Here is a 26,162-nt window from a genome sequence, read left to right as displayed (position 1 = left end):
TCCAGGATGTGTTTCCCCAATTTTTTTCCATGCTCCCCTTTTCCATCTTGCACTACTTCTCCATCCCCTTAATTCCAAATGGATCTCAACTCAAAGATCCATGACTTGACAAGTTTTAAACATTGTAAAATGCCATGAGCTACATCTAGTTTGCCTTCCCCTGTTTTTCTTGGAAAGCAATGCTGGAGACACAGGTGCAGTGCTTGGGTCAGGTACAAATTCTGCATTCAGGGAATGTGCTCTGACAGTGTCTGACCCTGATCAGGGACAATGCACAGCAGCAGCCAAGGGGATTCCTGTGCCACCGTGCAGGAGTCAAGACTCTGGGTCTTGGTTCAACACTGCAAAGTTCCCGTGTCTGGACAGGCTCAGGGGCTGCCCCCGGGGAGCGCGGGGCTCGGTGCTGGGCTGAGTGGGCAACGGACAAATGGACACGGGGAAAACGGCCCCGGGGCTTCAGTTGCAGCAGCAGCAGCAGCGGAAGCAGCAGCGGCATAACCCAAAAAAGCTATTTGGTTAACCCCCTCCTGTTTCTTCTCTCTCTCTCCCGCAGTCCCGCATACTCTCCCGGTCTCCCTTTCCCGGTGTCCCCCTCCTCTCCCAGTCTCCCTCTCCCCTGCCGGGCCGGGCCATGCCCCCAGCCCGCCCCCGGCCCCGGACGGGGCTGCCCCGTCCCCGCCCCCGGGCGTCCCGCCGCGGTCTCCCCTCCGCCCGGCTCTGGCCGTACTGGCGGTGGCGATGCTGGGCGGGCATCAGTGCCTGGAGCCAAGGGGGCATCGCTGCCCTTTGCCTGCGCCTGAGCCATGCTCGGCCCCGGCCCCGGCCCCGGCCCCGGCCCCGGCCCCGGCCCCGGCTCCTCCCGGGCCCCGCAGAGGACACACGCGGCACAGCCGCTCCCGCCGCCTCCGCTGCGGCTTCCCCGGCCCGAGCTCCGCCGCTCGGCAGCGCGGCCGCCGGCCCCGAGTCGCCGCTGTCACCTCCCAAGGAGCGAACGCCTGGGGATGCCCGGCCCGGGGCGGTTGAGAGGCGCTCGGGGGCCGTTCCTGGCCCCGGGCCGAGCGCTGACAGCCGCGTCTCGCCGGCAGGGAAGGCGCAGCACGGCCTCAAGGAGCAGTACAGAGTGGGGTCGCTCCTGGGGCGCGGCGGCTTCGGCAGCGTCTTCGCGGCGACGCGGCTCTCGGACGGCGCCCCGGTGAGCGGCGGGGCCGGCAGCGGGCACAGGAGATGGAGGATGGGGCTGGGCAGGGCGGGTGCTGAGCTCATCCCGCTGCTCCCCTTGGTTTGCAGGTGGCCATCAAAAGGGTGCCACGGAACCGCGTCCGGCACTGGGACCAGCTGGTGAGTGAGCGGGGCCAGCGGGAGAAGCCGGGGCGTGCTGGGTGGGGATGAGCCGAGCCCCGGCAGGGTGAAAGTCACAAGGATGCCTGGAGGGAGAGCGGGTGTGGGGCCAGCACAGGGTGCAGAGCATCCCGGGCTGGGTGATGGTTTCCCCACCCCTGGCAGGCATCAGCCCCACTGACAGCATCGTGCTCCTCCCGCAGCCCGATGGCACCAGCGCACCACTGGAGATCGTGCTGCTGCACAAGGTCTCCACTGGCTTCCCTGGTGTCGCCCAGCTGCTGGAGTGGCTTCAGCTCCCCAACGACATCGTCATGGTGCTGGAGCGCCCGGAATGATGTCAGGACCTCTGGCATTTCATTCGGGCACGGGGGTTCCTGTCAGAGGAGGTGGCACGGGAGCTGTTCCGCCAGGTGCTGGAGGCCGTGCAGCACTGCACCAGCTGTGGGGTCCTGCACAGGGACATCGAACCAGAGAACATCCTGGTTGACCTGGCCACCGGGCAGGCCAAATTGATTGACTTCGGCTGTGGCACCTACCTGCAAGACACAGCCTACATTCACTTGGCAGGTGAGCCCACAAAGGGGTGTGCTCCCAATTCTGGACATCTCCTGGCCCAACATCTCATGACCCAGCCTGGGTGTGGCAGCGGGGATTCTCCCTTTTGCTGCCAGTCATGGCATTGAGTCTTCAGCCAAGTTGCTTTTGAGCAGGGGCAGGTGGGGGTCAGCTTCCAGCCGTGCTGGCAGCCTTTTCCAGCCACTCTGGCCAGGACTGGGGCTGGGACTGGGGCAGCCAGCCTGACAGAAACACCCGTGTGTGGGGGTGGCAGAGAGGGGTGGAGCCAGAACCTGTGCAGCAGCCAGTTTGGTGTGCAGGTGAGAAAGGGCTTGCACTGCTCCACTCGCCTGGTTTGCCTTGGCTTCAGAATGTTTTTGGGGCAATGCAGGCAGGGAGGATGAAGGCATGGTTTTTCCCCAGCACTGAAAGGGAATTTCGTTGTCATGGTTGGGCATTGCCAGGACTTACACTGCCCTCTTCCAACACCAGTGGCTTCTTTTCCAACCCCAAGGTTGTACACAAGTCCCAGGTGCTGGCGAGAGGGCAGCAGGTCACACCACGTGCCACTGGGGCAGCCTCCGCATGCCCCGGGATGCTGGGGCCAGGCTCTGGGAGCAGCAGCATTGCCCTGATGAGCTCCATCTGTATTCCATAGGAACACCGTCATACAGTCCCCCGGAATGGACCCACTTTGGCTGGTACTACGGCAAGCCAGCTACCATCTGGTCCCTGGGCATCCTCCTGCACCAGATGGTCTGCGGGGAGCACCCTTTCAGGAGGGGCCAGAACATCAGCTGGGACCATCAGCTCTCGCTGCCAGAACGGCTCTCTCAAGGTGGATCCTCATCTCTGGGCACAGGGACAATACCAGTGCTGGGAGACAGCAGCAGGCTGATGAGCATCCTGCTCTGGCAGCTGCTGAGGAGGTGGCACATGTCCTGCTCTCCTGTTCTCCTCCAAAACAGAGAATTGATGGGAAAGTTTAGGCTCAGCTCTGAGCACATCCAGCATGGCCTGGGCATGGGAATAGTGGGGCAAAGAAGACAGGAGCCTTCTCCAACTGACCGGCGCTTTCTGGTTTCTCTCCCCAGAGTGCCAAGATCTGATCAGAAGGTGTTTAACCATGCTAGATGTGGACAGGCCTTCATTAGAAGACCTGTTGTGTGATCCGTGGATGCAGGATATTCATCTGCCATAGAAGAAGGGAGAGAGCCACAGGCACCCTTTGATGCAGGGCCCTGGTAAGTTACAGCTGCACACGTGCCTTGGCAATCAGAAGCAAAGAAACCCAGACTTTGTTCTTCTGCCTGTGTCACTGCACAGGGATCATCAGATGGGAACACACAGCCCTTGTGCTGGAGCTGAGCGTGTCTGCCCAGCACTGGTGGCTGCCATCCCAGCTGGTTTGGCTTGTCCTGGTTCACTGACAGCTGGGGCCCTGGGCAGAACACTGACAGCCTGGTCTCACCCCCAGGGAAGGAGAAGGAGCCCCTGGAGGAGCTGTACCAGGTGGGGCTGCTGCTGCTGGAGACAGCGAGGATGACATCAAGGATGACAACCTCTTCCTCGACCTGGCCAGCACAAAGCTGAAGTTGATGGACTTTGATTCTGCCACCTTCTTCAAAGCCAGGCTCCACAGTGAATTTGCAGATGAGTCCACATGCAGAGGGATGCTCCCAGATTTGGGCATTGCACAGTCTGGCCAGGAACCAAAGGTTCCCCCTTTGCTGGGGCTGATTAAACTGATTTATGAGGGGGTGCCAAGCTGATTTTTGTCAGGGCTGGGGCCATGGGCTGGGGTGATTATGTAATGGGAGTTGGCTCCTGGCCCTGCCAACAGCCCCCACCACCCACCGTGCCCTGGGCTGGGGCTGGGGCAGCCAGCCTGACACAAACAAACCCCCATGGCAGGAGCAGAGGTGGGACTCCAGCACCTGTGCCCCTGTGCTTTGCTTTGCAGTCAAGGAAGGGCTTGGGCTGCTTCACTCCCCTTGTTTGCTTTGGGATCACCATCACTTTTGGGGGCAGTGCAGGGGGGAAGGAGAAAGCATGGGCTTTCCTCACCCATGGGTGGGTTTTTCCCTAGCATGCAGGGGTTGGGCCTTCCTCAAGCTCTGACAGAGAGAAATCTTTTATTTTTTCCCTTGTTTTTCCTTTTTGTCTGTAATCTATTTTCCTTAATTTGTTGTTTGTTTTTCTAAAGGAAGCCTTCCAGGCAGTGTCCAGTCTGAATGGGGAAGTGCTTGGGACCAGCTGTGGCGTGGATGGGCCGTGCCCTAGGAGAAGGCTGAGGACATCCTTTGGGAGCAGCTTTTCTTCCAGTGGCAGATGGCGTGAGGTGGGTCCCCATCTTCTTGGCATGGGTGGGATAAGAGCTTTTGGGAGATGGCAGCGAGCACAGGAGCATCCTGCTCTGGGCAGCTGCTGAGGAGGTGGATGTGCCATGGCTGGCTGCAGGCTGGGCACACGTCCTGCCCTCCTGCTCTGCTGCCAAAGGCAGCAATGATGGGCATCTCTGGGCACCGCTCTGAGCACGGCCAGCATGGCCTGGGCACCGCGGGCAGCTGGGACAAGGGCACAGGAGCCTTCAGCTGATGGGCAGTTTCTGCTTTCTCTCCTTGCAGCCGGGCTCTGTGGATGCTGAGGCTGCTCTGGGCTCTGCCAGGGCTCTGCTGGAGCTCAGCACCGGGCCGGAATCAGCCAAAGAAGAAACGGTGTGACCAGAAGCAGAGACTTGCTTGAGCATTTTGGCAGTGCTGCTCAAGTTTGGAGAATGTACATCTCCAAGGGAAAACATGACATCTCCCCTAAATTAAACCTTTTCAATACCTTGTGAAATGAAATCAATCTAGGATGACCCTAAATGACATTTTTCAGCTTGCTCAAGCTGTAGCTCAGCCCTTCACTGAACAGTTCTCTTCCCCAGCTGCCTTTTAGTTCACAACTGCTCCCTCCTTTCCCCCAGTGACTTCCCAGCCCATCACAGTCTCCGTCCCGCTGTTGCCTTCCTTGATGCCCCTCACCATGAGGGAGGCTGAGTCCCAGGCTTAGGGACTCATCCTGTCCCTGGCAGAAGAACAGCAATGTCTCAGAGGTACAGTGGCATTTTAGTGTCATTCAGAGCTGCTCTCCAGCCCTCAGCTCTCCTCACTGCTGAGTTCCCACTCCATTTTCCTCATCCTTCCGGCATCCCCTGAGCCTCCTCTCCCTTCCCAGCTCACCCACCCAGCTCAGTTAGACTAAAGCTGAAGCTTCTTTGTCTCCTCTGGCACACACCAGTGAAGTCCCCCCTGCACAGAGCCCCAGCCCCAGGTCACAGCACACAGCAGTGCAGTCCGGGCTGGACCAGCTGCCCTGCGCCCCTGGCTTGGCTGTTTGTGGCACCTAAATGCTCCCTGTTTCCAGCTCTGCCTGCAGGATGGCCCCAGGGCAGAGCCCAGCCGGGCTCCCACTGCATCCCCTGGAGCTTGGGGCAGACAGTGGTGCCAGAGCTGAGCTTCATGGGGAGCACCCAGAGCTGTGGCTTGCAGTCAGTGTTTGCAAGGGTTGTGTTCTCATGTCCTGCAGCTTGTGGGGAAAGGGTCTGTGTGTGCCAGCGGCTCTTGCATGTCTCTGTATCCATGGTGAGAAGGGTCTGTGTGTGCCAGGGGCTCTTGGATGTCTTTGTATCCATGGATAGAAGGGTCTGTGTGTGCCAGCGGCTCTTGGATGTCTCTCTATCCATGGACAGAAGGGTTTGTGTGTGCAAGGGTATCCATAATGTCTTTGTCCTCATGGGTATGGAATGAACACTTGAGAGTGAAAGTGTCAGTTACGTTGCTTGCACAATCCTTCCTTTCCATACAAGACACATCAGTGCACACCCCCACGTATAGATACATTAAAAGGATAAGAATGGATAGAGATTTCCCACAGAGCTCTAACTTTGGCATAACTCTCTTGTAACCTGATGGCCAGGGTATTTTTTTCTCCAGCTCTGTGTGAATAGGTGTCCAAGAGCTGAAGGGAGCAGCATTCAGAAGCAGTTTCAGGATTTCTAGGCAGGAAATGGAGCTGACAACCGCCCGTGTAACTCGCCATATTCATCAGGATGAGCTGCTGGTTCTTTAGGAATATGGCACAATGGAGACACAAGGCTTGGGAAAATCCCAGCTCTCAGTGGATTTTTGCTATGGGGAGCGCAGCAGAAACACTTTGTGTCTGCTCTGGGGGACACAAGGTCCAAGGAGCTGTGGTGGCAGAAGGTGACCTGGGCTGGTGGCAGGTTAAGTCCTGTTTCATGACATTCAGAGTGGTACAGGACAAAGCCCCAATCCCCCCACCCCCCTGATGAAGTCTTTGTGTTGCTGCACATCCTCGAGGAAAAGCTGCTGTCACACAATCCATTGGGATTTTGAACTTTCATTTGCAATATTTACATCCAAGTTTCAAACTGTAATATTTTTAAAGTCAAGACACTGTCATGCACAATCCATCTTTCAGTTGCCTATTGCTTCAACCACAATTTAATATAACTCAATATTGAAAAACATCCCCAAAATCTCTAAAAGAAGGCAGATGATGGATCCTTGCCACCAGCACATTTACAAAGTAAGTAACTGAGTTCTCATTTCAAAATATCAGTTTCCTTTTTCTTAATCCAAAGTTACAGAAGAATTTTAACAACACATTTTGTGGCAGGTGGGTTTTTTTGTTTGTTTGTTTGTTAGCTTTTTTTTTAAGCAGAAAACCCATCCTAAAAAAAGTATGTCCTCTGCTCCAGGTTCCTGTGTAGAGCAGCTGCCATCCCACTGACTGAGCTGCTCACACAGAGCTTGGCAGCTCCTGGCCCTGCAGGGCTGAGGCTTTTCCCCACTGCTGGGCACAGACTGATGGAGCAGCACTGCTGAACACAGGGACACACAGGGGGAGCAGAAGCAGCTGCCTTTGTCCACCTGAAGCTCCAAGGCCTGAACTGTGAGCAGACAGGGCTGGAAGAGACTGGCAGGCTCCCTGTTTGCTGTGCTGCCCCACTTGTGCCCGGCCCAGCTCTGCGGGAGGCAGAGGGAGAACAAGGGGCAGCTCCCTGCCAGCCCCAGCCCAGGGACCCCTCCAGCCCCGGGGCTTGGGGCACTGTCAGCACCCGCTGCTCCAGCCACCGCTTCTGCTGGCCCTGACAGCAACAACCAAATGGTGGCTGATCCCCAGGGAGCAGCAGCAGTGCCTGGATCTGATCCCTCACTCTGGGGCAGGGCTGCACAAATGACCCCCACAGCAGCAGCAGCAGCACATGGAGCTGACTTTCAGCACAGCCCCTGCCACTCTTCCCTCCCGTGTGCAGTGGTGTCACAGCAGCCTGAGGCACCTGGGAGCCCTCAGGGCCAGCAGGGACTTGAGATGGCAGCCCTGGGCTCCTGGAGGTTGTGCAAGGAACAGAGCTGGGGACTCCCTCTCCACGTGGAGCTTCCAGATGGAAAAGGCTGCTGTGAGCAGGCAGCTCCAAGGGCAGAGAAAGGAGGGTCTCAGCCACTGGATCTGTGCCAGTTCCACAGTGCTGGGCAGCAGCCACCGAGCACAGGGGGCACAGAGGGCACAGCAAGAGGGACAAAACCAGGCAAGGTCAGAGACTGGGAAGAGCCAGACCTGGGAGCAGGAACAGCTGCTTCATTGCACTCTTGGAGAAAGCTCTTGGCTGCTTCAAAGAGCTGAAAGGCGTGAAGGGCAGAGAGGAGGCCACACCAAACAACGCTCCTGTTTTCACAGCCTCCCCTCTCAGTGTCCCAGAAGGAATTGCATGAACTGTATTCTTCTCTGTGAGTTGTCTCGTTCAGCATGAGCAGCTCAGCACCAGGAGCTGAAGGAGCTGAAGCCTTCGGCCCCAAGAGCTGAGCAAGAGGAAATGTTTTGAGCAAAGCAATGCTGCTAACATGGACCTGACTGAATCCAGCAGATGGAATCCTGGAATTATGGAATCCTTTCTGTTGGGAAAGACCTCTGAGCTTATCAAGTCCAGCCGCTCACCCAGCAGTGTCAACCCCAGCACTAAACCACGTCCATCAAGTTCCAAGGCCTGGACAACAGGCCCTGAGTGAGGCCTGAACAACAGGCCCTGAGCCAAAGGAAACCTCTGGATGAACCTTCCAACCAAAAGTTATCTTTGTGTCTGCTCATTAGCGAAATATGAATGGTCATTAGAGGGGTGATAGATGTATCCACTCATTAGCAAAACACGGATTGACATTTCTGTGTTTAGAAACTGGACAAGGCCATGAAATCTGACATCTGGCCTTGTCTGGGAGTTTAGGATCAAAATCAACTCCTTTGGGTCCTCCTTAAGCCCTGGCCAGGCTTTGGGTGTGTCCTGATTTGGGACAAATTTGGGAGAAAACCCCTGTAGAGGATCCCTCTAAGGAAGCAAGCCCAAGTGGCCCCTCCCTCAAACCAGTCCGGTAAAAAAAACCTCTTTGGAGAAAAGTGGAAAAAACTATTTTACTAAACAAATGAAGTGCATACAAGTGTAAAGAATGAATAATATGAAACAATAAAACCTCTCCTTCTGAAGTGAGATGGCAAATTGAGAAAGTCCTTGCTGTGGGTGTAGCTCGGCTCTCTCTCTCAGTCCCAGTCTCTCCGGCGCTGCTGGAAAATGCCGAGGTCCAGGCCCCGGTGGGCCGCAGGTGCAGCCCCCAGTGCTCCCCTGGGTTTTCAGTCCAGAGCAGGTTTAAACAGTTCCAAGAAAAAGGAAAAAAAAAACAGTCCAGGGAACTTCTCTGCCCTAGCTAGCTGAAACTAACTAAAAGCAAAAAAAAATAAATCTCTGTCCTGCAGTTTTTCTAGGCCTTCACTGAACACTCTGTCCGCAGAAGAATGTGGAGGAGTCAGGCAGTTTTCTCAAAACAAACTCCGCGCTTCTCCTCACTCTTAGAACCAGTCCTAAAGGCCCAGGACTCAATATACAGCACAAACAGAACAGACGATTGGGGATACAAGCATCATAAAGGATGATTACCCTAGGAGGGAGCATCATAAAGGAGGATTACCCTAGGACACCAGGGCAATCCCCTGTTTCTCATGGCAAAAGAGAATGAACGGTTTACTCACATCTGGAAGTTCCAGAGCTGGAGCTGACATGAGAGCTTCCTTTAGTTGTTCAAGAATGAATGGTTTACTCACATCTGGAAGTTCCAGAGCTGGAGCTGACATGAGAGCTTCCTTTAGTTGTTCAAAGGCCCACGTGGCTTCCTTTGTCCACTGGAGGTCTTTGTTTCAGTTTGCGATGAGCGCATACAGAGGTTTCACAAATAGCCTGTAATTGTAGATCCATAATCTGCATCACCCCATCATTCCCAAAAAGGTTCTCAGTTCCTTTATTGTCTGGGGTTTCAGGGTTTGGCATATTACCTCTGTGCACTCTTTTTCCAAAGTCTGTTGTCCAGCACTGACCTCATAACCCAGGTAAATCACCTTCTGCTTTACCTCTTGAGCCTTTTTCTTTGATACTCTGTACCCGTGAAACCCCAGGTGTCACCAAGACACACAAAGAAATCACACGCAGACAAGAGATTTTCACAGAGGTTCTTCTGATCCAGCTCCCAGCTGAAAGAGTGGAGAGAAGAGACCCCTTTGTTTATTTTTATATTTTTATACATTTGTAGGTCTAGCAGAAGATTGGCTTTTTGGGGTTTCCACCCCTCAGCCTCAGTGGCCAGACCAACTGTCAGTTACAATTGTTTTCAGGTGAGAAATATGCAAACAAAGGACAGAGAATGAAAAACAAAGGATTTGTTTGTGTTACATATGTGGGGAAAAGGTAGAAAACTGCTCTAATATTCTACAGTAACTAAAAGATCTGACTCCATTTATGAAAATCAAAAAGCTAATAAAGAAACTCAAAAAAACCAGAGTAACAGTTTTGCAGAGCAGAGGTTTCTCCGTCCATCTCAAAAAGCTGAAATCCAGGCAGAGAGAGAGCCTTGTTGTTTTATTTCTTACTTTTTATACATTTGTGGGTCTAGCAGAAGATTGGCTTCTGGGGTTTTTCACCCCTCAGCCTCAGTGGCCAGACCAATTGTCAGTTACAATTGTTTTCAGGTTAGAAATATGCAAACAGAGGACAGAGAATGAAAAACGAAGGATTAGTTTATGTTACATCTGTGGGAAAGGTAGAAAACTGCTCTAATATTCTACAGTAACTAAAAGATCTGACTCCATTTAAGAAAATCAAAAGGCTCAGAAAAACCAGGGTAACAGCTCTCAGGTGAAAGCAGAGATCTGGAAACAGGTAGTCTGGCTGGGTTGGGAAGAGGGTACACTGAGATCAGGACTCATCACAGCTTGCTCTGGGAAGGAAGCTGGAGGTCTTATCACCATGATGCAGATAAAAGCCTCATCTTACACTGTGAAGAAAAACAAGGCAAAAACATCCCACATTCAACACAGGTCTGTAGGATCGCAGTGAGCTTCTCCAAGGAAAACTTTCCTATTTCTCCCTCCCACACACCCCACATCTAGCCACTGGCCCTGCTGCCCAGCCCACTGTCAGGGCACAGGAGAGCAGGGCAGCAAAAACGGAGGTCAGCACGAGCATGACTTGTTGGTGGCAAGCTGGGGAGGCAGCATAAGCAGCAGGTGTACAAGAAAATGTACCTCTGCTCCTGAAGATTGGGCAAGATCCCGCGATTCTTCCAGGATTGTGGCTGGCTCCTCCACATTTCTAGTCCGGAAGCGTCTCCATTGAGTTGCTGGGTTATCCACATAGATCGACGTCCCCTTTGGTGGTTCGGGTTTGAATTTAAGTGGGTGAAGCTCATATCTGGAAAATAACAGAACTGTGAACAGAGACCTGCAGTGGGAGGGAGGGAGGGACACCTGCACGAGTAGCTCCTGGTCAGGATGCAGCCCCTGGGCGGGTGCTGGTGCATTGAACTGAGAAATGGCCACAGAGGTCTGAGAAAGCAGCTTTCACCCCAGCTTTCCTTCCCAGGGGAAACCACAGTGAGCACCAAGTTGGTGGAAAACCTATTCCCTGAGCATCCAGCCTGACCACAGCTGCTCGGTGTTATTTGCACAAGGACGAGTCAGAATCAGTTTGTCCGTTCCTAGGCAAAGAGCTTTGTTCTTTGCAAAGCACAAACAGGACACCAGGAACGAGAGCTTCAAGGAGAGGGCAAAGGTGCACATACGTCAACCTGTTCGCCTGGCTGTCTGTCTGGAATGCCCCGTGGTACTTGACAGGAAGTGGGCTGCAGTTGGTCATCTCCAGAGAATGCACTTCTTCAGCGCCAGCCACGATGCAGCGAAACTCCAGGGTGCTGGGCTGGATTTGGAGATTCGGGAAGTGGGCTTCTCCCCAAAGGGTGATTTGCTCCACAGAAGGATGGCCTCTGACCATTTCTACCTTCAGGACCTTCTTTTCTTTCCAGCTATTAAAATCCAGTTTATAAGCTGGGTCAAACGCAATGTAGAGATGACAGGTCTGCTTTGCATCCACTGTCACAGGCTGCAGGGACATGAACAGTAATTAATCACCTGTGGGATGACATCTCAAGGTCTTGACAGCATGAAACAGTAAATGTTCCAAGTGTGACCCCAGCATGGGCTTCACAGTTCATGGTTCATTTCTTGACAGCAAGGGTCTGACTGCAGCCACCACAGTCCAGTCCAGGATTCGCTCAGACCCATGTTTCTGTGCTCAGCAGCAATACAAGGGGGTGGCGGCTGGAGAGCTGGGAGGCTTTCCAGGAGACCCCTTTACTGCACAGCCTGCCCAGACTTAGCTGCCTGCTCCCTTCTCCTTGTGCCTTAAAGCCAGGATGGATCTTCCCAATTCAGATTAAGATTTTGATTCCTTCAGCAGCTCGGCTGATGCAGCTCAGCCCAGCACGCTGCTGACCCTACCGAATAAACTTCTCGATTCAAGGACCACCCAACAGAAGTTTCACCACCACACCCCTCCTCTTCAAACCCCACTGGAGGAGCCCAGGGCTGCTCACCTGGCCATCTGGGAGGGGCTGCTCGTCCGCACTGCACACCTGAAACGGCCGCTCCAAGGACAGCATAAGGTCGAGTGGCAGCCAGCAGGTGTTCTTTATAGTCAAAGGCTGGTACTGCAGGGTCAGGACATCGCTGCACTTCTATGGAAACAGGAGACGAGGAGAAACAGCCTCAGCCAGCCACAGACCTCCTTCTGCTTCTGCTGCATCCTGCAGTTTTCAGTCCCAGAAGTGCATACATTTCTATTCACCCTTTCTATTTGTTTCTACCCTTCCAGGAGATTTTTCTGTTTCTGCCCACTCAGGGATGGCAGTTGTCGGGGGCTCCTTTTCTGGAGCTTAAATTCCCCGGCATTCAGGTGGTTTTAGAGACCTGGCCCTCTGCAAAACTCTGTGCCAAACGCAGGAACAGACAGAGTCTTCAAGGTTACATGCTTCGTTTATTAGTTCTTATCTTACAATTTTCTCAGTGTCCAAAAGGTGTTTGCCGCGGCTCGGACATCTGGTGACTCCTCCTGTCTCTGGGCTGTCCTTATCTTTTATACTAATTGCTGCGTATTCTTTATTTACTGTTTCTTACCAATGTCTATCACTAATTCTAAAAAGGTCATCTCTACTCTGACCCAATCCTCACTAATTACTTTGTGCCAACGTCACTGCAGAAATGGAGTGAGGGAAGGAGAAGGAAGAAGAAGGAGACAACGCCCTAAATTCTCCATCCTGCCCCATTCATTTCAATGCCAAAAATCCCAAACCCACTGTTTTTTCACCCTGTGATATACTAAACTACTATTTTTCACACTCTTGTGGCCTGCAGTGCTTCCTGCAGTGCAAGAAGCCTCTCCCATGGACTGAAATCAAATCCAGTGTCTCTCTGAGCCCTGGGCTCTGGGCTGGGGTCCCAGACCCCCCTGCCCAGGTCTCTGACCCTCCAGGGCAACCAAAGGAATGCCCTGGACTCCAACATTTTTCTTTACAGCAGGTGCTTTTCACGTTTAGAAACCACAGCGTCCTCTTGGGGATGGGGAAACACTCCCACGTACAGATGAGGGAACAGGCCCCTGAGAGGATGCAGCTGCCTGAACAAGATGTAAAGCAGAAAGTGAATCCAGACCATTTGTCTCCACCTTTGTCTCTCTGTTGGGCAGAACAGCACTCCATGATCTTCACTCGCACACAGCCATTTCTCACAACCTTACTGGCTCCAGCAGCCTCATTAAAAAAAGCAGTTTGTCTGCCAGATGTGTCCTGCAGCCCCTGCTACGGGGACAAGGTGTCTGTGGTCTCAAAGCTCTGATCAGCCTAGGCTCTTCCTTCCTGTCTGTGCATTGTGCTGGGCTTCCTGCATGGTTCAGAGAAACCAGAGAGTTTGGGAAACTAGTTCTGGATGTACTGATACTGTTCTGGAAAAAGAGAGAGAGAGTCAGAGACTTGCTCTTTTTGTATGTTTCTTTATTATCAAGCTTGGCCTTGGGGGAGAGCTTGCTTGCTCCCTTGGCAACGCGGAGGAGGAGGTACACACAGCTTCGCTTCACAGAAAAGCTGAGGACTCCCACACCTCTCAGGGGCTTTTTTTCCCTTGCCGGGGAGTCCGTTTTGCTTCACGGATCAGGGGTCATCCAGCGATGGGGGACTCCTTCTCAGGTCACGGCGACTAAATAAAACTGCTTCGGCGGACCCCCATACCTCTTGCACTAGTCTAAAGTGCGACTTCAGTCCTAGATTTTACTTTGGTTCTCTGCTTTTCAGAGTTTCTTGTTCTTGAGTTGTTCCCAGAATTCCAGTGTTCTTTTTATTTGCATATTCAGACACCATCCGGTGAATGGGAGCAGAGATACAGGTAATAAGGTGAATTCTTAATTAACAAACAAGTAAATAAGGTGATTAATCAATATTAAAACAGGAATAAGGCAAATTCTTTATACAGAACTAGCATTAACAATCTTAATGGAATTACTTAACAATTAAGTAACTAAAACATAGATTATTTGAATAGAACTTATTTATAACAGACACCAAGCAGGCGCTGTGCCACAGTATGCAATAAAGCAGTTAGTGTGTGTGGCATCAAGCAGAAACCAGGCAGAACCAGGGAGAGCTGAAAAACTTCTAATTACATCTGAACTGCCTGTTCCAGGGATTCTGTACTTGAGTGGAAGCCTGGGAACCAGATGAGAGGCCTGAAACTACAGAAACCAACTAACGAAACACCTTCTCTTTTTCAGACAGCTTGCAGGAGAGGGAAGGATGATGCTGGAGTTGGGATCCAGAGACTAAAGGGCACCTGCTCCGCCTCAGTGTTATCATCACTGCAGCTGCAGGGTGTCTGGGGGTCCTTTGAGGCAGGTGGGGCTTAGGGAAACGCACAGAGCTACACCATGTAGCTATTATCATACAGCATCCATGCCAACAGCAGAGAAGGCAAAGAGACACAGGAGACGATGGGTTTTTCCTTGTCAGCCTGAGGAATCCACAGGAATCTCCATTTTTCCCAGCTTCCCTACAGCATCGGTGTACAGACATCACCGTGCCTTGGAGGATCCTCAGAAACCTCCCTTTACAGCGAGCAGAGAAACTGGCATTTCTCTGGAAGTGACCACGATCCCCCTTGGCAGTGCAGCTGTAACTGCGGTTTTACCTTGGGGAAGTTAAGTACCAGTCTCGTCTCTAAAAGCATCTTCAGTCACTTTACAAAGTGCCCCAGGAAGGGTAAAGAGGCGCTTCAACACCAGCACACACCCCCCTCAGCCATGCTGTTAAATGCCAGGAGGCAATCCAGGGACTTACCTTCTCCGCCCGGAAAGAGAATTGTCTGGCTGATACTTTACAGGGGGATCAATAAACTTGCAGGTAATGATTGTTTCTATTATCTTCTTCGTCATGCTGCCTGTCCCAGTGACAGCTTCACACCTCACACAATCCCGCACCGCCCGCGTGCAAGAGTCACTTGTCACCAGGGGGTGGTGGCAGGGTGTCACCCTGGTTTTTCTGAGTTTCTTTATTAGCCTTTTGATTTTCATAAACGGAGTCAGATCTTTTAGTTACTGTAGAATATTAGAGCAGTTTTTCTACCTTTCCCACAGATGTAACATAAACAAATCCTTTGTTTTTCATTCTTTGTCCTTTGTTTGCATATTTCTAACCTGAAAATAATTGTAACTGACAATTGGTCTGGCCACTGAGGCTGAGGGGTGGAAACCCCAAAAAGCCAATCTCCTGCTAGACCCACAAATGTATAAAAAGTAAAAGAATAAACAAAGGGGGCTCTTTTCTCCGCTCTTTCAGCTGGGAGCTGGATCAGAGGAACTTCTGCAGAAATCTCTTGTCTGCGTGTGATTTCTTTGTGTGTCTCGGTGACAGCAGGGCATCCAGCAAATGCCCTGCACTGGCTCAGCACCCACCACGGGCCCTGTTCCTGCCACAGAGTTACGGTCACTGCCCGCTTTTCTTCCTGTCATGCAGCTCATTTATCCTGCACTCCGTTGTCTGTAGCACTGCACCCCAACAGCCACAAAAGGCACTTGTGAGAAACTCCCTCCCTTCGCGTGGCTTTTGCTTTACTCTGTGCTCACTCCAGATAAACCACTTGGCGCTGTTTATTTCACTTTCTTTTTGGGCTTCTAGTCTAAGTGTAACTTAGTTCTCTGCCCTTCTTTGTTGACTAAGCATGCAACACTGCCCCAAAAGAACAGTATTTCCTTCCATCCCTACTTTGGGATCAGCACTGCGTTTTGGTGGCTGCGGAATCATAGTAAAGCCTCACTGGTCTGATGGTGGCCAGCAAGGAAAGCAACTGGTGCCACCACAGAAACGTGTGGCCTTAAACCAGTTTCCTGAAGGGCTCTGCTCCTTCCCCCAGGCAAATGTCAAGGGACTGTGGAACAAGCCCAGGGGAGGGGATCTGATGGTTCCCCAGGCCCAGCCCGTGGTGAGGACCTCACCTGTGGGACACGGGAGAAGCCTCGCAGCACCATGTCCACAGACGCTCCTGGCTGCAGGTCCATCGATGGTGGCTCCAGCCCAAACACGGGGCGGGTACGTTTGGGGCTCTGGGAATCATCTTTGGCCTCGGGGCTGCTGGGGGCTGAGGTGCTCTGGCCCTCCTCCTCAGCTGGGCTGTTACATTCCACCTTTCGGAAGAGCCGATGGAAATGGTGGCCCCCGTTTGTCAGTTTGAACCGACGAATACAGGGAAGGAGGCTAGAATGGAAGCCAGGATGGAAAAGAGTATGAGAGCAGCTATTTCCCTGGTCATCATATTGCACCCAATGAGCAATCTTAGGTGTCAATAGCTTGGAGACTGTCTTCATTTCCAGCTCTTAACGTGGGCCGGAAACAGCGTCTGATAAGCTGCTCTTCTGATGTCATTATTGCCAAGAGAAATACGTTTAAAATGGTAATGTAGCATTTTCCAGATGAGGCTAACAGGACCTGGTGTTTTCCTCCAAAATGTTTGTTCTGGGGTGATTCTTACTCTTACTGTATTTTTTATTAATCTGTGCCCGAAATGGTTACTGAATCTCGCAGAACCTGCACTTGGGGCCCTTGTGTGTGGGGCATGATTGCAGGCCTTTTTGAAAGCCGACTCGCAGGCAGTTTCTGGATGATCCCAGCAAGCTGCTAAAAATCATCTGTCTGCTCCAGGAGAGGAAACCAGGGGAGCAGGGCCTCTCTCATTCGTAGCAGCTTTGGCTTTGCGCTGGCAGCCATTTGCAGAAACTTCATTTTGCAATCAGAAACTGTTTTGAAGTGAACTTTGCCAACTCTGCTGGCAGCGGAAAAACGAGCGAGGTCCTGGGCAGGCAGGGCAGCAGCAGAGCCCACGAGCAGCGCGAGGAAGCGGCGGCAGCGGCGGTGCGGACCCCACACACAGCAACAAGTTTCCATCTGCCTCTGGAACTGCTCTGCGGGCTCCTGCCTTCCCGGAGGGGGCTGTCACCCTCCTGTCTCTTTGTTCCCGGGGCCCCTGCCTGCCTGGGAGGTGCCGTTTCGGAAGGGAAGGGAAGGGTGATGCCATCCTCCCTTGGTCCCTCAGCCACACGGAGGGACCGCCTCATCCAGGCGCCATTTCGGGAACCTTTTGTTCTAGGGGAGCCTGCAGGTCATTGCTTGATCAAGTGAGGACATAATCGTGTTAGAACTAGAGACAACTCAGTGGCAATTCAGCACCTGGTTTCCCTTTCAGTGGTTTTTGAGGGTATCTAGCAACGTTCAACTGCCCACCACGTGTTTCTAAAGGAATCTCTCCTTTCAGGGAAGGAGCCAAGGCTTTGAACACTGAAGAAGGTCTTGCCTGAAGGACTACAGGAAAACTGCCTCTTGCAGTTTTCTTACAGGAGGAGAGGTGGGAGTGGAGAGATCTCCTACCTGAACTGGTATCCCAAGTTGAGCTCCGGGGTGAACGGTTTGTCTACGACAATTGTGGTGCCAATGCCCAAAGCCTGGAGCATGAGGGTGCTCCAAAGGCTGTTCCCGATGAACAGCTGGATAACATCACGAAAAACCCCAGTGTCATCCAGGGTTGCTGTGACAGTCACAGGAACTGCACCCCTAGCAGGGATCACTCCTTCTCTGGGTTCAATAACGTAGCAGTGGTGTCACCGAGACACACAAAGAAATCACATGCAGACAAGAGATTTTCGCAGAGGTTCTTCTGATCCAGCTCCCAGCTGAAAGAGCGGAGAGAAGAGAGCCCCTTTGTTTATTCTTTTACTTTTTATACATTTGTGGGTCTAGCAGAAGATTGGCTTTTTGGGGTTTCCACCCCTCAGCCTCAGTGGCCAGACGAATTGTCAGTTACAATTGTTTTCAGGTTAGAAATATGCAAACAAAGGACAGAGAATGAAAAACAAAGGATTTGTTTATGTTACATCTGTGGGAAAGGTAGAAAACTGCTCTAATATTCTACAGTAACTAAAAGATCTGACTCCATTTATGAAAATCAAAAGGCTAATAAAGAAACTCAGAAAAAACAGGGTAACACAGTGGGGTTTACAAACCTGTAAGACAAGCATTGTGTGCGTTTAGGGTGGAAACCATACACCCTGGTCTCTTGTGGGATATAAGAAAAGGGAAGACTAAAGAGGGAACCATAAAAATCAGAAAGGCATAATTTCCCTAAATTTAAGCTACGGTATCAGGCAACAGCAGAGCTTATACAACCTGTATTCTCCTCTTCTCTAACAGACTCTCACCGAATTAACCCAGTTTTGCCCAACCCAAGGGACGCTTATCCTCAAGAGAGTGTTCCTTTCCAGTCTTTCTCTGGAGCGTGTGCCAAGGAAGCTGCTTTCTCTCTCCTGGCTTCTCACAAAGGCTCAGGCCCAGAAGAAGTCATGACTGCTCAAATCCCACTCCAGAAACCACACAGCTGAGAGCCTGAAGAATATCTCTGCAACACCAATTGAGCAAAATCCCAGCACCAAACTCTTCTTTCCCAAGGGGCCGTCAGTGCTTCTCAACAGCTCCTGAAGGACTGAAGCCCTCACTTCCCACTGATCATCAGCTGTAGAGAGGTGCCCCAGTGCCCTCTGCTTTTGGAACAGTCAGCTCTAAATGGTTACAGCAGAGCAGGTGTTGGAGTCCAGGGCATTCCTTTGGCTGCCCTGGAGGGTCAGGGACCTGGACAGGGGGATCTGGGAACCCCAGCCCAGAGCTCAGAGGGATACTGGCTTTGATCTCAGTCCATGGGAAAGGCTTCCTGCACTGCGGAATGGATTCCAGGCCACAAGAGTGTGAAAGATTGTAGTTTAGCTTATCACAGGGTGAAAAACCAGTAGATTTAGGTTTCTAGCATTGAAGTGAATGGGGGCAAGATGGAGGATTTGGGGCGTTGTCTCCTGCTTCTTCTTTCTCCTTCCCTCACTCCATTTCAGCAGTGACATGGCACAAAGTAGTTTAATGGGGATTGGGTCAAGGTAGAGATGACCTGTTTAGTATTAGTAATAGGCATTGGCAAGAAATGATAAATAAAGAACACGTAGCAATTAGTATAAAAGATAACGACAGCCCAGTGCGGGAGGAGTCGTCAGATGCCCGAGCAGCTGCGAACATCTTGTTGGGCACTGAGAAAATCGTAAGATAAGAAAAATAAACGAAGCATGCAACCTTGAAAAATCAGAACTTGAAGACTACGTCTCTTTCATCCGTTTGGCACAGAGCTGTGCAGAGGGCGAAAGACTCTAAAACCACCTGAATGTCGGGGAAATCCCCCGACAATGCACTGGCCCATCCAACCCTCTGCTTTGAGCTCTACCCTCGTGTTTTTCAGTGTTTCTGAGTTGCTCACTCAAGGCCACCATGAAGGTGGTCAGTGTTTCCTCCCCAGTCTGGGAGGATATTCCTTTCTGTACCCTACATGGTCTTCCATAAAGCATTTCAAAAGGACTGAACTTTTCTTTTGTTCTGGGTTTAGTCCAAATTCGCAGCAATGCCAGTGGGAAAGACTGAGGCCAGGATAAATAATACTTAGCTACACTATTTTTGAAATAAAACGTGGTCCTCTCTCTGAGGATACTGTAACCTCTCGAGCTTTAGCTGTCCTTGTGGGGAAAGCCTCTGGTCACCCTGAAAAGGTATCAGTTTGTACCAAAAAATATCGATACCCTGCTTTTATTGGAAGTTCTTAAAAGTCAATTTTTCACTGCTTCCTGGGCCCATGACCTTTTCCAATTTGCACAAGTTTTGGATTGAGGGTATTATTTGGTTTAGTCCGGAGGCAAAAATCACATTGTTGAGTCACTTGGGCAATGTAATCTTTTCAATTAAATAGTTATGCCAGGCATCAATTCCCCAACGTGTTTTCTAATGTTCCTCCCTTACTGGTGACCACAGTAAATGGGAGGGGATAGCTAGCTTCCCTTCTGCTGCTACAGCCCATCCCTCCTGGTTATATGTTCTCCCTTGGCCCTTAATTAGTTTTCTGTCTTCTTTATTATATGCTGGCTTACCTTTGGGGGAAATCCAACCATCTGGAATCAAGGCTCCTACTGTTATCTCATATCTTGCTGCTTCTTTTGCCTCTCTGTCTGCCAGCTCATTTCCTTTCTCCAGTTCTGAGCTCACCTTCTGGTGTACCTTAATGTGCATGATTGCCACCTTCTCAGGCATCTGGATTGCTTCCAATAGTCACATTATCTCTTGTGCATGTGTGATGTTCTTCCCCTGCAAATTCAACAGTTCCTTTTCCTTTTGCTTGGTTCCATGTGTATGTACAAGCCCAAATGGATATCTTGAGTCTATATGGATGTTGATTCTCTTTTTCTTTGCTAATTCCAAGGCACGGGTTAAAACAATTATCTTGGCCTTTTGTGCAGAGCTACCTGCTGCTAAGGGTCCAAATTCAAAAGCCTTTCTGCAGGTGGTAACAGCACACCCAGCATGTTGCTTTCCACTGACAATGTAAATAACTGCTCCCATCAGTGACCCAGGTTTCTGCATCATCCAAAGGGGCGTCCTTCAAATCTGGGCAGCTAGAGTAAGTGGCTTTGATAGTCAGCAGGCAGTCATGATGTACCGGCTCCCCTTGATTTCCGCTGAGAAAAGAGGTTGGGTTGACAATGTTAGTTACGACTATCTCTACATTATCTTGCTCTATCATGATAGCTTGGTATTTCAGGAACTGCTGGGGGGAAATGTTGGAGTCCTAGAAGCTTAGACTTTGGGATTTTAGTGTATAGTAGTGCATGTGAGTCAAGATGAAGGATTTGGGGTGTTGTCTTTGTCCTTCTTCTTCACCTTCTTCTTCATGAATCTGGGTGGTTTTCTGTAATCAGGAGAAAGTAATCCGCATTGCGTGTTTTGGGTGATTATAACTGGATTAGAAGCATAAATAATATAGACGTCAACTGTTTATTGGATAACTGGGACTTAAATAGCCTTGAATAGACACCATTTCAGCTCACTTTCTCCGCTTGTTAGAGAGAGCTCACATCTCGTGTGTTTGTAATAGATAAGGATAATAAATTTCAGAGTGAGACTTCAAAAACATCTCCTGAGTTTTATTCGCCCTGACCTTGGAGCAGGAAAGAGCCAGGCAATCCCACAGGGAAAGCCAGTGGCCACCCTTTACTTCCAACACTGCAGACACTGTGTGAGACACTAGCACAGTCATTTTCTGGCCCAAGGTGAACTTGCGTGCTTCTTGGATGTTCAGCACCACAGCTGTGACAGCTCTAAGGCAACCTGGCTGTCCTTTGGCTGCTGCACCCAGCTGCTTAGAAAAGTAAGCAACTGCCCTTCGATATGGGCCCAGGTCCTGTGCCAGTATTCCCAGGGCAATCCCCTGTTTCTCATGGGAAAGGAGAAAGAATGGTTTACTCACATCTGGAAGTTCCAGAGCTGGAGCTGACATGAGAGCTTCCTTTAGTTGTTCAAAGGCCCGTGTGGCTTCCTTTGTCCACTGGAGGTCTTTGTTTCAGTTTGCGATGAGCGCATACAGAGGTTTCACAAATAGTCTGTAATTGTAGATCCATAATCTGCATCACCCCATCATTCCCAAAAAGGTTCTCTGATCCTTTATTGTCTGGGGTTTCAGGGTTTGGCATATTACCTCTGTGGGCTCTTTTTCCAAAGTCTGTTGTCCAGCACTGACCTCATAACCCAGGTAAATCACCTTCTTCTGCTTTACCACTTGAGCCTTTGTCTATCATACTCAGTACCCCTGAAGCCCCAGGAAATTTAAAAGGCTTACTGTCCAGTCCACACGTCCCTCTTCTGTTGGAGTAGCTATTAGGATGTCATCTACATACTGCAACAATTTCCCTTCTCCTGGTTGTGTTTCCCAGGATTCTAAGTCTTTTGCAAGTTGTTCTCTGAACAAGGTGGGCAAATTTTTGAACCTGTGCAGAAGCACTGTCCATGTGAGCTGAGTTTTCCCATTCAAATGCAAAAAAATTCTGTCTGGCTTCATGGAGAGAGAAGCAAAAGAAGGCATCCTTTAAATCTAGAATGGTAAACCAAGTTAAATCTGGTGTTAAACACATTAACAAGGTGTATGGATTTGCCACTACAGGGTAAAGATCCTCAGTCATCTTGTTGACAGCTCATAAATCCTGTACAACTTGATATGCCATCAAGTTTTGGAGAGTGTTAAAATTGGTGTGACACTCCTTTAGCAACCCCAAAGGTAAGAAGTTTTCAATTTTCAGGTTAATTCTTTCCCTATTCTCTTTTCCCAGGGGATACTCTTTGATTCTAACTAGTTGTTTCCCATCCTTAAGTTTGAATTGTACTGGGGGTTCATTTTTTCTCTCCCTGGTGTATTGGAAGCCCATACTCTAGGCCACCTATTTTTGATCATTTACCTACAAAGTAATTTCCACAATTTAAAATACATGGTTGCTTATGTTTTTTCTTATAAATCTCTCCTTAGGAGTGACTCTGGGGAGTTAGGCAGGTATAAAAACTTATGGATGGCCCATTGTTTTCCATATTTATATTTTAAAGGCTTACAAAAATGTGCTATTTTAGACTGGCCAGTTGCCCCCTTGTCCTAGGGTGACTTTATGGTGCTTGTATCTCCAGTTGTCTGTTCTGTTTGTGTTGGATATTGTGTTCTGTGACTTTAAGCCTGGTTCTGAGTGCGAGGCAGGGAGACAGAGAAGGGCCGAGTTTGTTTTCAGAAACTGCACTCACTCCTCTGCATTCCGGCTCCTGGACTGTGTTTGTCTGAAGCACAGACAGACAGCGGGACAGAGATCTCCTGTGCTTTTAGTTAGTTTTAGCTACCTTTAGAGGCAGAGAAGTTCCCTGGACTGTTTTTTTCCTTTTTCTTGGGACTTGTTTAAACCTGCTCTGGGCTGAAAAACCCAGAAAAGCACCAGGAGCTCAGCACCTTCACCCCACCGGGGCCCAGGACAGCATTTTCCAGTGTCAGAGGGACTGATAAGAGACAGAATGAGCTGAGCTACAACTCACAGCAAGGACTTTCCTCAATTTTGCCCTCTCTCTTCAGAGTGGTGAGAGGTTTTATTGTTTCATATTATTCATTTTTTATGCTCATAGACACTTGGTTAAAAAAGTAGTTTTTTCCTCTTTTCTCTAAGGAGATTTTTTTCCCAGACCAATTGGGGCTGGGGCCAATTGAGTTTCCTTCCCAGAGGGATCCTCTTTGGAGGTTTCCTCCCAAATTTGCCCTAAACCAGGACACCCCTTCACTATAACATTGTCATTCCCCACTGCAGTAAAGCTTTATTTAAAACTGAATATGTTGCTCTTGTATCCACCATGAGTTTCACCTTCTCCTCCTCTTTTCCAAGTTTCATTTTTATAACCAGTGGATCTGCAGGGGTGGAATCCCGCTGTTTCAGGTACTAAATGTGACTTTCCACACACAAACTTTAAGATCTCGGGTTCCAAATCCATATGCCTATTGTTGTTCTTGCTCACACCCAAGTACATACACTCTGTTGCCTTGCAAAAAAAGAATACCAATGCCTTGTACAAATCTTACACTATATTAACACCCACACAGGATGCCACTCTCTCAACGAGCTAATTGTCCTGGAATTTCCACAAAAAGAAGTTACCTAGTTCCGCTCTCTTGGAAGATCCAGATCCTCTACTGCAGGTTGCTCCCAATCCAAGGCTACCAGCCTTCCTGCAGAGGTCTTATATACACCTTCTAATAAAACCTGTTCGTTTATTTTGGTTTTTACCCAGCAACATGCACGATTCACGTACTCCCACAAGTCAAGTCCAAACCACTGAGGGAGAAGAGTTCTCTCCACTCATCTAGCCACAGTTAACACACCCAATAAAACACACAGTAATCACCACACACTCAGGCACAGCACTCTCAGACACTGCACACTCTCCTGTGCGCCCACTCTGTATTCCCACGCTTTGCCTGTCTCTGGCCGTTCCGGTCACCCAGGGAAGGAAACACAGATCGGGGCTCTGCACTCACTCTGTGTCTGCTGACACGTCTCACTCACACAATCAAATGTTCAAACTTAGCAATCACAGTCACACAAATACAGGAACAGTAACTCAATTGCAGTTATAGTTGGTTGTCACAAGAGGGAAGTGTTTCCACAAAAATGAATACAGCTAGTGCAAAAACTCCAAAAATCCTTTCAAAAGGCACTACATCAAACCCACATATCCCACACAGCATATATCACTGGCTTTTCATCCCACATAAATCACCTTACATAAATCATCTTACAGAAAGCCTTTTTCCCACCACTCATTAACAAAATCTTAAAACAAACACAATTTTACAGGATATTTATGGTATAGCAACCAAGTAATAAATAATACTGGTAATATCTTGGTTTCTGCTCAGATTACACCTGCATCTGCCAGGGGCCACCCAGTGGGGTCACCAGAAATTCCCTTTTTCCATATTTCCAAAATTACTATACCAGATGTCTCTGACAGATACTTAACCTTGTGCAAACATTTCCAGCTTATTGGTTTAGCTTCAGTGCCCTCCCTTAATAGTCAATTAAATATACCTTCTCTGCCATGTGGAAGGTCCTTGTTTATTCCCTGCAGGAGCAGGCAGGGAGCAGATTCCCCTCTGGAAAAGATCCAGGCTGCACCTTGGGGGCTCCAGCCTCCCAAGTGCTTCTGCAGCCAGATGAAGTCCATCGAGGACACCAAATAAAGAGTAGAATAAGGACTTTAATTAGAAAATTCTAAAGTGGGTATGTTTAATTTCCAGCTGGGATACAGAGGGGGACATTTCCTCCAAACTGTGTGTGCTCCAGTGACTTTCCCTTATTTATCTTTTGAAGTATTATGCATTTGAAGTATTATGCATTTGAAGTATATGCATTAAATTTCACAATACACCTATACATTACCTAGGTCTGCCTAACCTCACTTTGTATTAAAATTAGCCAGAAGATATTCCTGCTGCTGCGGAGTCCCCTCTGGTCGTGGGCCAGGGTATTCTAATGAAGTAAAATAGTCTTCCTCCAAATGTCCTCTTCTTGACTCCTTCTGGGCAGGCACAGTAAGGATTTGGCTAGTTCCCAGGTAAGTTTGCCCTGGCCACAACAGGAGCCTGATTCTTGCTGACTCCCAATCCACAAAGTTCTTCTTTATCAATTTTTGACAAATGCCTAGGTGCAGCTTTGCTAAGTTTCAACGTTATACATCTTACCTATATGTTAGTAGCTACCTAGTAACTACCTAGCAGCCAAGCTTAATAGCTAATCTTCTGTGTGTTCTCAGTACAAACTGTTTTTTTTACTTCTACAAAATCACCAAAAGCTGCCGCTAAAATCTTGAATTTTCATATCCCATATCAGGTGCACCCATCGCTGGAGCACTCCAGAGAGGGCATTACCATGGGGCTCACTCAGAATTTGCTGCTGGGCTGGGCTGGGCTGGGCTGGGCTGGGCTGGACTGGGGTGAGGGCAGGGGAGGTGGGCAGAGCTGGGAAGAAGCTGGGCAAGACTGGGAAGTTCCCAGGAGATAAAACCCACCCACGTCAGCTGAGCTGTTCGACTCTGCAGGGCCACGACACATTCCAGCAGGTTTGTGGGGCTGTGCCAGTCCCCTGGCAGGGATCTCACACAGGCAGGTGCAGCACTGAGGAGGTTGGTCTGTGGCCTTGGTGGCACGGCCAGTCTGAGAAGGCGCCCCAGGGCTTTGACCATCCCTCCAGCCTCTTCCAGCAGCCTCTTTCAGACCTGGGAACTCACCCTAGTTTGTTGGTCTATTTGTTCTATGGTTATCTTCTTCCTCCTGATGATTTCAGCCACCCTGTCCCAGGCTCCCTCCTCACCCAGCCCTTGGCAGACTCCAGGGCAGGGCTCTCTGTGAACCCTGCCATGGGATGTGGGTGTTGGAACTCAACACTGAGGTCTGGTGTGTCACTCTGGTGGGGAACATTTGCCTACCCAAAACACACCCTGTGCTGTACCGTGCCTGATGAGGGGAATGTGGGGCCTGTGCTGGTCAGGGGGCCTGTGCTGCCTCAGGGATAAATGACAGGGATGAGCCACAACACAACCACCAGGAGGTGAAAATGAGGACAAGCTAAAGAGGAAGAATTCAGAAATCTGTCCTGAGTGTGTATCCATGCGTTTAGGAAAGCCAAAGCTCAGCTGGAGCTGATGGAGGCTGCAGGCAACATCCAAAGCAAAGTTAATTCAGTCGCTGTGTTTGTAGTAAATGGCTGCAAAAGGAACATATCAACCTGCTGCTCAATGAGGTAATGGAGGGGCAAATCTAGGATCATGGAATGGCCTGGGTTGGAATCCTAAAGATCATCCAGTTCCAGTCTCCTGCCATGGGCGGGGACACCTTCCACTGGACCAGATTGCTCCATGCAC

At 50.2% G+C, this 26,162-nt stretch overlaps 2 protein-coding genes across 2 annotated transcripts in view; both read left to right on the top strand.

The window, feature by feature from the left end:
- Nucleotides 1-427: 427 nt before the first annotated feature.
- On the top strand, nucleotides 428-3,097 carry LOC120747609 (serine/threonine-protein kinase pim-1-like). The gene is given in 7 exon segments (XM_040053627.1): nucleotides 428-515; nucleotides 605-755; nucleotides 946-1,192; nucleotides 1,288-1,338; nucleotides 1,542-1,908; nucleotides 2,555-2,734; nucleotides 2,991-3,097. Coding segments are annotated over 7 exon segments (1,191 nt in total).
- Nucleotides 3,098-26,036: 22,939 nt separating this feature from the next.
- The window catches only part of LOC120747608 (serine/threonine-protein kinase pim-1-like), a 3,152-nt gene continuing 3,026 nt past the window's right edge, over nucleotides 26,037-26,162 (top strand). Inside the window, exon 1 of the mRNA XM_040053626.1 lies at nucleotides 26,037-26,041. Within this exon, the coding sequence (XP_039909560.1) occupies nucleotides 26,037-26,041 (5 nt within the window). The remainder of the gene's footprint in view (nucleotides 26,042-26,162) is intronic.

The sequence above is a fragment of the Hirundo rustica genome, unplaced genomic scaffold, assembly GCF_015227805.2.
Source record: "Hirundo rustica isolate bHirRus1 unplaced genomic scaffold, bHirRus1.pri.v3 scaffold_102_arrow_ctg1, whole genome shotgun sequence".
NCBI classification, from domain to species: Eukaryota; Metazoa; Chordata; class Aves; order Passeriformes; family Hirundinidae; genus Hirundo; species Hirundo rustica.
Note: the sequence above shows the minus strand (reverse complement) of the source record. Positions and strands in the feature narration are given on the sequence as shown.